Raw genomic sequence first — 12,313 nt, 5'->3', positions numbered from 1 at the left:
AAAGGACTTGTATCCAGAATATGTAAAGAAAACTTGAATAGACAATTCTCTAAAAGCATATGAAAAGATGCTCAGCATCACGATTGTAAGAGAAATGCAAATCAAAACCAGAGTGGGATAACATCTTACCCCTTTTAGGATGGCCATTATCAAAAGAACAGAAAATAACCAATGGTGAAGATAGAGAAATTGGAACCCTTGTGTACTCTTGGTAGAACTGCAAAATGGTGCAGTCATTATGGAAAATAGTACAGAAATTCCTCAAAACATGACAAGTCGAATTACATGATCCAGCAATCCTACTTCTGCGTATATATTCAAAAGAATTCAATTAAGTTTCTTGCAGAGATATTTGTATACCCATCATAGCATTATTCACAGTAGCCAAGAGGGGAGAAACAACCCAAATACCCATAGGTAGATGAATAAAGAAAATGTGGTATAAACATATAATGGAATATTATGCAGCCTTAAAAAAGGAAATCCTGCCACATGCTACAATATGGATGAACCTTGAGGACATTATGCAGAGCAAACTATGTCAGTCACAAAAAAACATGTAATTCCACTAATACAAAATATGTAAAGTAGTTGCAAAATGTAGGGGAGTTGGTATTTAGTGGGTCTAGAGTTTCAATTTTGCAAGATGTAAAGTTCTGGAGATCGGTTGTACAACAGTGTGAATACACTTGGCAGTACTAAACCATACAGTTGAGGTAAGTTTCATGTTATGTGCTTTTTACCACAATAAAAAAAGATTTAAAAATAGTATAGTGATTCCCAACAGTTTTCATGACATGGCACCCTTTACCCAATATACATGCCATATATTGGGTAAGGGAAGAGGCTATTTCAAATCAGAGGAAACTGCCCCAGGGTGGATACTGTGGCATGTCTCTTTGAATGCTCCAGGAATAGACCAACCACTATAGACTGAACAGATACTGATGCATGCAAGTTCCAGGAATTTCTTAAATGTTTTTTAACGACATTCCTGTTGGCCAAAACTCCAAGAATCAGTTTCCTGTTCTCAGCTTGTTACAAGTCGTTCTGTTTCTGCTTCACTTTGGTGCCCTGGCCTGCCCTCTCCTTGTACCATTTATCAAGTAACTTGGAAGAGAAGAGATTTATAAACAAGGCAAAATATTTCAATCTTCATCTGATGTAGTACCATCATTCTTCACAAAAGCTACTCTCTCGACCTCTAAACAACCATTCTTCAGAGTCTTTTTTAACCCCACAAAAGTCACTTTCAGGATACAGAGTTTTAGAAGGTAAGAAGTAACTTCTATATAAGGTATATAAAACAAAATAGATATCTTAAAAGCACTTTAGCTCTTCTACCTAGAAGAAACTATTGAGAGTCAACTAACTTTACTGCCTGAGAGCTAATAAAGACACACTATCACAATTTTACTAAATTTTTGTCAGCTTTAGAGGCACCTGGCTGGCCCAGGGTAGAGCATGTGATCTTGATCTCAGCGTCATGAGTTCAAGCCTCATGTGGGCTCGGAGCCTACTTAAAAAAAAAAAAAAAAAGTTTTGTCAGCTTTATTTGCTAAAGGCAAAGTAAGTGAATAATTATTCCTGTGGACCCATAAAGCATTGTTCTTCCACAAAGAAAGAAATACGCCATCAAATTGTGTATTTTTAAGGGCTGAGACCACTGGTAAGCTAACTTAAGTAGCATTTATATATAACTTACATGTGGAAATGGATGATACCCCATCTAGGTAAGAACAGAAGTCAAGCCACTAAAATTTCAAGATAGAATTGTCTACTGTATAACCTATGTACCTAGCCTCTCTGTAAGCAACAACTAATATCAAATGGGAAAGCACTCATCTAAGGATTTAACCACCAGTTGTCTTCAGCTTACTGAGTGATCTGCTTGGGAAAGAGTCTGTGGCATGGGTTGTAACAGAGACCATGTGACCTGTAAAACCTAAATATTTAACTATCTGGCTTTTTGCAGAGAAGTCTGACCACTCTTGATATTGAATTCATAGTTAAAAAGGAAAAACCTCTAGGCCCAGATGATTTCACTGGAGAATTCTCAAACATTTTAAAAAGAAAAAACATCCTCCCCCCCCAAAAAAAGAGAGAGAGAGAGAGGGAGAAAGAAAAAGAGACAGATTCTACTCATTCTCTTCCAGAAATCAGAAGGAAGACTTCTCATTTTATGAGGTCATCAGCACTGCCATACCAAAACCAGATAAAGACATAGAATAAAAAGAAAACTACATACCAATAATCCTCATTGATGCAAAAGTCCTCAACAAAATACTAGCAAATTGAATCCAGCAACATATGAAAAGAATAATACACCATGACCTGGTGGGTGGGGTTTATTCAAGGAATGTAAGACTAGTTCAGTTTCTTGATTCAAACACTAATCAATGTCAGCCACCATGGTGACAGTATAAAGGTGAAAAATCATATGATATTATTAATTGATACAGAAAACCATTTGATAAAATTCACTACCCATTCATGATAACTCTTAATACACTAGAAATGCAGGTGAGCTTTATCAACTTGATAAAGAACACCTACCAAAAATCTACAGCTAACACCATACTAAATGGTGAAAGGTGAAAAACTGGAAACAACTCACATGTTCTTCAACACTATATCCATACTTTAGAATACTACTTATTAATAAAAAGGAATGAACTACACTACTGATACATGCAAAACTCAGATGGATCTTTAGGGCATTATGGTGAATGAAATAGAGTCCATCTCAACAAGTTACACAGTATATAATTTGACTTTTACAACATGCTCAAGATATCAATTATAGTAATGCAGAACAAATCAGTGCTTTCCAGGGATCAGGATAAGGGGGAAGGTGTCCCTATAAAGCAATACACAGAAATTTCTTTGCGAGGGAGTTTCTTTCTAGAACAGTTCTGCAGAGTAATTGTGGTAGTTACTCTATACATGTAATGCAATTTCATAGGAACATATGCACAAATGCATGTAAGAACCGATGACCAAATGAGGTATTTTATAGTAATACGCCAATGTTCCTGGTTTTGAAAATTATACTATGGCTATAAGATGGTCATTGGGGAAGCTGGGTGAAGGGTACATGGGAGCTCTCTATTATTTTTGTAATTTCTGAGTGTTGCAATTACTTTAAAAAGTTAATAAATTCAGAAGTAAAATATAGTTCCAGCTCTCCCTACACCAAATAAAAAAGTAAAGGTGAAATACAGGTATTTTCAGACAGACAAGAAGTGAGAGAATTAGTCTCCAGGAAACCTACACTACAATAAATGTTAATGGAATTTTTTTTTTTTTTTTAAGATTTATGTATTTATTTTAGAGGGAAAGGGAGAAAGCACAAGTGGGAGGAGGGGCAGAGAGAGAGGGAGACAAGCAGAGTCCCCAGTGAGTGGGGAGTCAGACACATGGCTTGATCTCAGGACCCTGAGATCATGACCTGAGCTGAAACCAAGAATTGCACACTTAACCGACTGAGCCACCCAAGCGCCCCTAAAGGAATTTTTTTAAGAGGAAGGGAAATGAACCAACTGTAAACTCAAATCTATGGAAGGTCTGAAGAATTCCAACAACAGTAAATATGGGGATATTTGACTTTTTTCTTCTTCCTTTAATTGGAAATAAAACTGATTTTTTAAAGCACAATAGTAACTGCATTATGGAATTAATTACATATTAATTAATTTCTTAAAAACGAAATGTATGACAACAATAGCAAAAAGGATGGGAGGATAAATGGAAATGTGTTTTCACAAGGTTCTTACATTATATATTAAGTGGTATATTAAGTCAAGGTAGATTGTGGTATGATAAGTTAAAGATGTACATTGTAATTTCTAGAGCTATGCTAGCCACTGACCATATATGACTTGAACACTTGGAATATGGCTAGTCTGAATTAAGGTCTGCTGTTAGCATAAAACACACTAGACTTTGAAGACTCACTATGAAAAAAGGAATGTAAAAGGTCTCAATTTTTATTACAATTATAATGTTTTGGGTGGTTTAATTAGAGTATATTATTAAAGTAAACTTTACCTGTTTCTTTGAAATTACATATGTAGCTTACATTATATTTCTGTTAGAGTGGTGTCAGAGCAGGGATTTGCAAACTTTTCCTTTAAAGGGCAGATAGTAAATATTTTAGGACCTTGGGGGCATGCAGTCTGTGTTACAATTACTTAGGTTTGCCACTATAGCATGAAAGTAGCCACAGACAACATGTAAGAGACTTAGTGAATAAGTATGGCTAGGCTGTAATATAACTATTTACAAAAAGAGGTGGCTTGCTGATTTTGGCCCATAGGCCATAGCTTGCTGAACTAAAGTACCTACTACAACAAAAACCAAGAAACCAAGAAAGAACCCCAAAAAGTATAGTTTAAAAATTGAAGAGATGAGAGACAAATTCTCCATTACTCCAGAAGAAAGCAGGAGGGAGGTAAAAAGTGACAAAGAATAAACAGGGCAAAAAGAAATCAAATAGCGAGATTGTAGATTTAACTCAACTACAATGTTTACGTTAAATGTAAATGAACAGATTAAAAGGAAGTTCTGTGAAGTTTTACAAAAAAGTAAGACAAACTCTGTTATTTACAAAAGCACTCATAGACACAAAGACACAGAAAATACAAAACAAAAACATTAAACATAAAAGGATGGAAAAGGATACATCATGTGAACTAATCATAGGAAGGCTAGAATTATTAAAATCAAATCAGACAAAGTAGAATTCAAGATAAAGAATACTGACAGATACAAGAAAGATGTTTGGGGTGCCTGGGTGGCTCAGGTGGTTAAGTGACTGCCTTCGGCTCAGGTCATGATCCCGGAGTCCTGGGATTGAGTCCCACATAAGGCTCCCGGCTCAGCGGGGACCCTGCTTCTCCCTCTGACCCTCTCCCCTCTTATGCTATTTCTCTCTCTCTCAAACAAAATCTTTAAAAAAAAAAAAAAAGATGTTTCACAGTGATAAACAGATATTTCACCAGGAAGATGTAACAGTTCAAAATGTGTATATACCTATTAAGGGGAGCATCAAAATCCATGAAGCAAAAACTTATGGAACTAAAGGAAAAGTAGACAAATGTGCAATTATGGTTGAAGATTTTAACATTCCTTTGTCATTAAATGATTAAACAGGAGGACAAAACAAAGCAAAACAGTATGTATATAGAAAGTTTGAACACTATCAAACAATTTAACCTAATCAACATTTATAGAACAGTAAACTCCAAACTTCAGAATACACATCTGTTACAAGTACATAAGGAACATTCACCAAACTAGGTCTTCTTCTTGGCCATAAAACAAGTTTCAGTGTGTTTTAAAGGGTTGAAAAAATACAGGATATGTTCTGATAATAACAGTTAAATTAGAAGTCAACAAAAAGATAACAAAGAAAATCTCAAAAAATTTAGGAATTAAAAAGCATACTTCTAAATAATTCATTGGGTGAAAGAATAAGTCAAGGGAAATTAGAAAATATATTTAAATGAACAACAGTGAAACACAACATATCAAAATCCATGGACTACATCAAAGCATTGCTTAAAAATTTTTATAGCTATATATATATAATAGATTTGAGAGAGTGTGTGGATGGGGGAGAGGCAGAGAGAATCTCAAGCAGACTCTATGCTGAGTGCAGAGCCCAACAGGGGCCTTAATCCCATGAAGCCAAGGGATCACTACCTGAGCCAAAACCAAGAGTCAGATGCTTAATCGACTGGGCCACCCTGGCGCCCCACTATATATTTCAGAAAAGAGACTTAAAATTAATTTTAGCTTTTATCTTATGAAGCTTGAAAGAAAAGAGTACCTAAAATAAATAGAAGGAAGGAAATGATAAAGAATGGAAATTAGCGAAATAGAAAAAAAAAAAATCAGTAGATAAATCAACAGATCCAAAAATTGGTTCTTTGAAAAGATCAATAAAAATGACGGGCATCTAGCTAGACTATCAAAAAAAGAAAAAGAAAGAAAAAAAAAACTAAAAAGTTACCATAATCAAGAATGAAAGAAGGGACATCAAAATGGATACTGAAGATGTTAAAAGGATAATAAGAATGTCATGAACTACGTAGTGCTGAGAAATTTGACAACTTAGATGAGATGGACAAATTCCTTGAAAGATACATATTACCAAAATTGACACAAGAAGAAAAACAAAATCTAGTAATTTCATTACAGCTGTTAAAGTAAATTCATAATTAAAAATTTTCCTACAAAACTCTAGACCCAGATGATTTTCTTGCTAAATTCTATTAAATATTTATGAAAGACAAATCTTAGTAAAACACTTCCTGAAAATAGACACTTCCAACTGATACAATGACCTGAAAAAAAACCACACAAGGATATTATGAGGAAAGAAATTACAGATCAAGATCTCTCATTAATGTAGATACAAGGAAAACCCCTTAATGGAATAACAGCAAAATGAATCCAGTATGATAACACATCATGACTAAATGGGGTTTATCCCAGAGACAAAAGAAGGCTGATTTAATATTCAAAACTCAATGTAATTCATTATACTAGTAAAGGAGAAAAGTCATAGGATCAGCAAATTCCAAAAAATTACTTAAATATTCATTCATGACTTAAATTTTGTTTTCTTTCCAACAAACTACAATGAAATTTCCTCAGCCTGATAAAGGGCATTTAGGAAAAGCCTACAGCTAACATACTTAATGGTTAAAGAATGAATATTTTCCAGCAAAGAACAGGAACAAAAGCAAGGATGCTCACTCTCGGTGTAGTATTCTACATCACGGCAGGTGTAATAAAGCATGAAAAAAAGATAAGAAAGGCATACATGCTGGGAAGGAGGAAGTAAAACTCCATTCACAAATATGATTGATTATGTAGAAAATGCTAAGAATGTATCAAAAAACTACTAGAATTAAAAAGTGAATTTAGAAAGATCCCAGGTCACAAGGTCAATATACAAAATGATATTTACAATAGAATTAAAAATATTTAGAGATAATTTTAATGGAAAATGTATAAGATATCTACACCAAAAACTACAAAACACTGTTGAGAGAAATTAAAGATCTACATAAACGGAGAGGAGTAGCAGTTTCATGCGTTGGAGGACTCAACTGTGTTGTTGGGATCTCAGTTGCCCCTAATTTGATCTTTAGATTTAATGGAGTCACAGTCAAAATCCCATTGTGCTTTTTAGTGGAAACTGACAAACTGGTTCTTAGATTTTATGGAAAGGAACAGAACCTAAAATGGCCAGTGCTTTCTTGAAGAAAAGGGTTGAAGGACTTCTATTGTAAAGCTGCAGTAATGATGCAGTGTGGTTTTGGTGTAAGGACAGACTGACAGAAGAGAAGAGAGAGTCCAGAAACAGACCAGTACTGTCAGCTGACTTTTGAAAAAGATTCCAGTGAAATTTAATTAGGAAAAGAAAAATCTTTTTACACACGGTGCTGAGACAACTGGCTCTCTATAATGTAAAAGAAGGAATCTTAACCCCTTACACCATATACAAGAATGATTTGAGATGGCTCACAGATTCAAAATGAAAGCTAAAACTATAAGCCTTTTAAAAAAATATATAGCAAACCATGACCCCGAGATAGGCAAAGTTTTCTCAGGTTTCTTTACAGGAAAAAAAAAGATAAATTGAACTTCAAATAAAAATAACACAGTTTTGCTCACTGAAGACACTGTTAAATAAATGAATAGGCAGGCTGCACTAGAACATATCCACAATACAGATATACAGAGAATTCCTACAACTCAGTAATAAAGAGACCATCATCCACATAAAAATGGATCAAGACATTTCACAAAAGAAGATATATGAATGGGCAGTCAGCACATGAAAAAGTGCCCACAATTATTAATTATCAGGTACATGATAACTGGAATCAACAGAGATACGAACACATAAATGTTGGAATGGCTAAAATTAAAAAGACCAACAGCAAATGCTGGGGCGTATCTGGGATTACCGTCAGGAGTACAAAATGGAAGAATCTGTCAGCTTTTTATAAAGTTGAACATACATCTGCCTTGTGAACTAGCAGCTCCACTTCTCAGGACAAACAAAACGTCTTGTGTCACAATGTTCATAGCAACTATTATTCATGGTGGCTAGAGCCAGGGGCAGCCCAGGTGTCATTAATGGGAGAATGGATATATGAATTATAATGCAGTTCCACAATGGAGTACTACTCAACAAGAGAAAGAACAAATGACTGAGATATGCAGCAATACGGATGAGCTTCAAAAAAAACATGCAGAGTGAAAGAAGCCAGACCCAAGAGTACATACTGTGTGACTACATGGTATATGACTTTTGAGAAGAGGCCGAACTAGCCTGGTGGTGAAAATCAGAGTATCAGAACAGTGGTTGTCTGGGAGAAAGGGACCAACTGAGAAAGGGAACAAAGAGCTTTCTGGAATGATAAAATCTGCACGTGTGTATCACAATGCCACCCCAATTAAATCAATGTCTTTGCTTGGAACCTGGGCATCAGTTTTTTTATAGTCTCTCCTTACCTCCATACATAAGTGATTCTGGTGGACAGTTAGGGTTGAAAAAGACCACTCAAGAATCTCAAAATTTTGTCACCAAGCAACATTTGTGATTTTATAATTGGTAACTATAACTGCAAAAGATTCTTATTAGTTCTAAAAAAGCATTCTCTGGATAAACGTGCATGCTTGCTGGTTGGATAAGAATTGCCCAACTTGTATGCATCTAATTTTTGTCTTGGCTGCCAAGAAGTTCAGAGCCAAATTCAGTGTTCAGTTTAGTGATTAATATCCCAGCTGCCTAATACACCAATTTGAGGGGCGGGGCGGGGGGGTGGTTGGGAGATAGAGGATGGGGGCATTAAAATATCCTGTTTCACATCTTAAACTACCTCAAATCATTTGGGGGAAAATGACAGTGTATAAATCATAAAAAATATTGGTCATTTTGGAAAAAAATTTTTTTCACTGAACATATAAATACATTGTATGCTTCTCCTTCTTGTCAAAAGAAGGTTAGGTAAACAAAGACTTTTGCTATTGCTTGGATGAGTCCTCTGCTAAAGGTAAATCACTATCCGACCAAATGATCGAATAACGTTAAAAAATACATCATTTTAAAATACAACCATATAGACAGGGAAACTCTTCACTTACATTTGATTATAAGGGTGAGACTGGAGGAACCCATGTAAGAGTATGGAATATGTTAAGAGTCCCTAATGGATCATAGATGGCATAAAAAATTTAAGTGCACTTCATTACATACATTCTTAGGCTAAAGAAAGAAATCAGATCTGTACGCAAATGTGCTCACTGTCGTTCTGTTTCTATGATGACTGGTGTCAGCTGCTTTGATTTTATCCACTGGATAGGGTATTTTTCTGCCCCTTCTCATTTAACAAAACCATACAACCTTGGCCCTCAGGAGAAACTAAAATGTTTTTATTCCCAAAGGGCATATTCTAATGCAACACGAAGGAAAAAAGAAACAACAAAAAGCCTCTCACCTGAGCTGTCTCACTGTTAAGCAATCCAGTCGGCGGCTCCTCTTTTTGCACTTTTCTCCCCGTTAAGCAGGACTCAGCACTTCTCTCACTATGGATGTTTTTTTCTATTGACCTATTTTGCATCTGACTGACTTGCTTTGTTGCAGCCTTTCGAGAAACAACCTGTTGATAGAGAGTAAAAATGTATAATGAAAACTTTTGACACTTGTAAGAAAAAAAATGCATTTCCGTCCAGATTCTTGAAAATTCTAAACTTGCCAAGTTTTGTGAAAAGGAAGAAATAAAGAGGAAACCAACAAATGGATGTTATGGAAAGAATATAGTCGTTGGCAAGATCCAGACCCTTTCTCATCAATAGTACAAGACCAATTAAAATTAGTGTCACTGTCGTACGCTTTTTAGAAATCATCTCTACAGATAACTTGCTTATTGAAAACGGCATTTTTACAGAAAACTGTCACATTCTCAAACTGCACATGAATTCATTATTAACCTTTGCTGGGAGTGGATCCAGTACATCTTTTTAGTTTAAATTCTTATTAATTAGAATCTTAGTTTTCTATCATTGAAGTGAGCCTAATTAATGTGAACGGATAAAAGGAGCTTATGATGTTGCTTACTTTTTTATACAGGTAATTTAACCTTTGAGCAGATGAGTCACAGTTCATGTCACCTAGTCCTGTGTACCAGTATCAGGGGTTAAGTTCTCCAACAAGCCTGCTGTCTCTAAGGTTTCTTTTTCACACCACAGTGTTTTCTGGGGGATGACTGACTCTTAATAACCTTGAAGTAGACAGGAAATAGAAGGGCAGGTCCCACAATAGAGTTGGAAGATTGAAAGCCACAGTGAAGACCCTTATGTGAAGTATTTGCTCAGCAGCTTTGTGTTTACAGCAGCTGAAAGTGCCATCACCTTTTTTCCGGGGTTAAATAGGGGGCAGAAGATAGGAACAGCGCAAGGGGAAATAACGGAGTAGCCAGTGCCAAAACGGAGAATGAATTACATTGGCTGGGCAAGCAGAGCCTTAATTTGTAGTCTCTCAATTTTTAGCTTCTATTGCCAAATGTGTTCACTCCTTCCCTTTAAAATATGCTGGTGTTTTGTGGCTAGGTCTAAGCTGTCACAACACCATTCTTTATTCACCCCTCCTCCTGGATCCCAGCTTCTCAAAGGATAGCAAAGCCATTGCTTTTCAGTAACCTGACAATTGGAATTGTTCCCTCATCACTCAGGGTTTCTTTATTTTCACCACTCAACTCTCCCAAACTACTGGGAAAATTCACGTGTAACCACCTTCTGAGTCACTCTCCCACTGAAGTCAACTTGGTGATAAAGGCGCATCAGACCACCAGTGTGAGACAAAGGGTTTCCCAAGGCTGTTGTACACCGTTTCATCCTAATAAAAGACTGGCTTGCCAATCATTGTGAAAATGTGTCTTATGATATAAAGGATTCGTTGAGATATTAATTGAGGTTTTTAACGCCTCCTGGATGCTAGGCACTTTAGGTATAACGGTTTTTGGCCTGGGAGCCTCTGATGTACAAACAAAATTTGATCTAATATATTCAGTCCTCCGTGAGGCTTTCTGGAAGAGACGAGGCCTCCTGGATCTGCTGTCAGTTGGCCGGATGGCTAGGTTGTGCTGCCATAAGCAGTTCTAGCTAATAAACAAAATGATATCCAGTTTATGAAAAATTTCTTTTTCTAGGGAAACTTCTAAAACGGTAAGAATGAAGTGGGATGATTAAGTTTTACTCTCAATTATGAACAGAGGTAGAACTTTTCTCAAAGACATAAAAGTAAGTACAGGAAACACTCTGGGCATCTCATATAATCAAATAAAATGATACTGTCCAAATATGTGTCATTTTCAAGAAAGTGGCTATTCAAATAAGGTATCTTTTATTTAATTTCCCATCAGCACTTCACGGTGTTCTAAGAAACCTGGAGTACTCTGGCCTCCTAAAATTCAGTAAGCCAAAAATATGCTCGTAATTGAGATTTTATACTCTCCTTTTCTCACACAGAATATGAAGACGAGCTTAACAGAATTATTTTGAGAAGGCTCAAGGAAGAATTTTATAAATTTTTAAGTTCAATACAAAGATTGCTACAACCAATAATAATATGTTCACCCCTGGATTTGCTGTGGGAACCTCAGATTTAGGGTAAATGGAAGGACAAACTTTTACTTGTCTGAAATGTAGGACACTTGAACATTTTCACTCTGTCCTCCAGCTACCCCTCTGTCTAGGTAGAGCATTTAGGACGGATGGGTGGCTCATTATGCCCAGGTCTCTGTGCTATTCCCATGTGGACTCGGGCACCCTAACAAGGGGGGAGATATGATAAGCTGATGAGAGGGTCCACTACTGGCTCTTGAGGAAACAGCTTATTCAAGGGTTGAGTGGGGGCCTTCAATAATGCTGGTTTTCCACCTTGGCTTTCGCATTCTCATCCGGGAGTTCTAGAGCTTTAGCTCACCTCAATAAGCATTCTTACTGAAATATGGTTTCCTTCAGTGAATTTTGGACATTAAATCCCAGTGGAAGGCATAAATAGACTGCGGTAGCCCTGATGACAGGTTCTTCTAATTTGACAGCATTACCTCAGGAGCCACCGGAGCTACTAAAGAGTGATTTCAGCTATACAGACCATCATTGTGATTGAGGCAAATGCCCCAAAAGATTTGCTTTTCAGGAAAAAAATATCAATGTCTCTCCTGTCTTGACAAAAATTCATTTCCAATTTAACTCCAGTAACAGTCTTTGAGGACTTGTGCAAGGCAGC

The 12,313-nt window shown here is 36.3% G+C and overlaps 1 protein-coding gene across 5 annotated transcripts in view; it reads right to left on the bottom strand.

Moving 5' to 3' along the window:
* Nucleotides 1–12,313, bottom strand: part of VRK2 (VRK serine/threonine kinase 2) — a 113,310-nt gene that overhangs the window by 1,987 nt on the left and 99,010 nt on the right. For all 5 annotated transcript variants that reach the window (XM_081833572.1, XM_081833571.1, XM_081833574.1 and 2 more), the window contains one exon: nucleotides 9,522–9,683. In XM_081833572.1, the coding sequence (XP_081689698.1) occupies nucleotides 9,522–9,683 (162 nt within the window). The remainder of the gene's footprint in view (nucleotides 1–9,521; nucleotides 9,684–12,313) is intronic.

This window comes from Leptonychotes weddellii, chromosome 10 (assembly GCF_054177405.1).
Source record: "Leptonychotes weddellii isolate Sample4059 chromosome 10, ASM5417740v2, whole genome shotgun sequence".
In the NCBI taxonomy this organism is placed as follows: domain Eukaryota; kingdom Metazoa; phylum Chordata; class Mammalia; order Carnivora; family Phocidae; genus Leptonychotes; species Leptonychotes weddellii.
The sequence above is the reverse complement of the archived record's forward strand: the minus strand, read 5'-3'. Positions and strand labels throughout refer to the sequence as shown.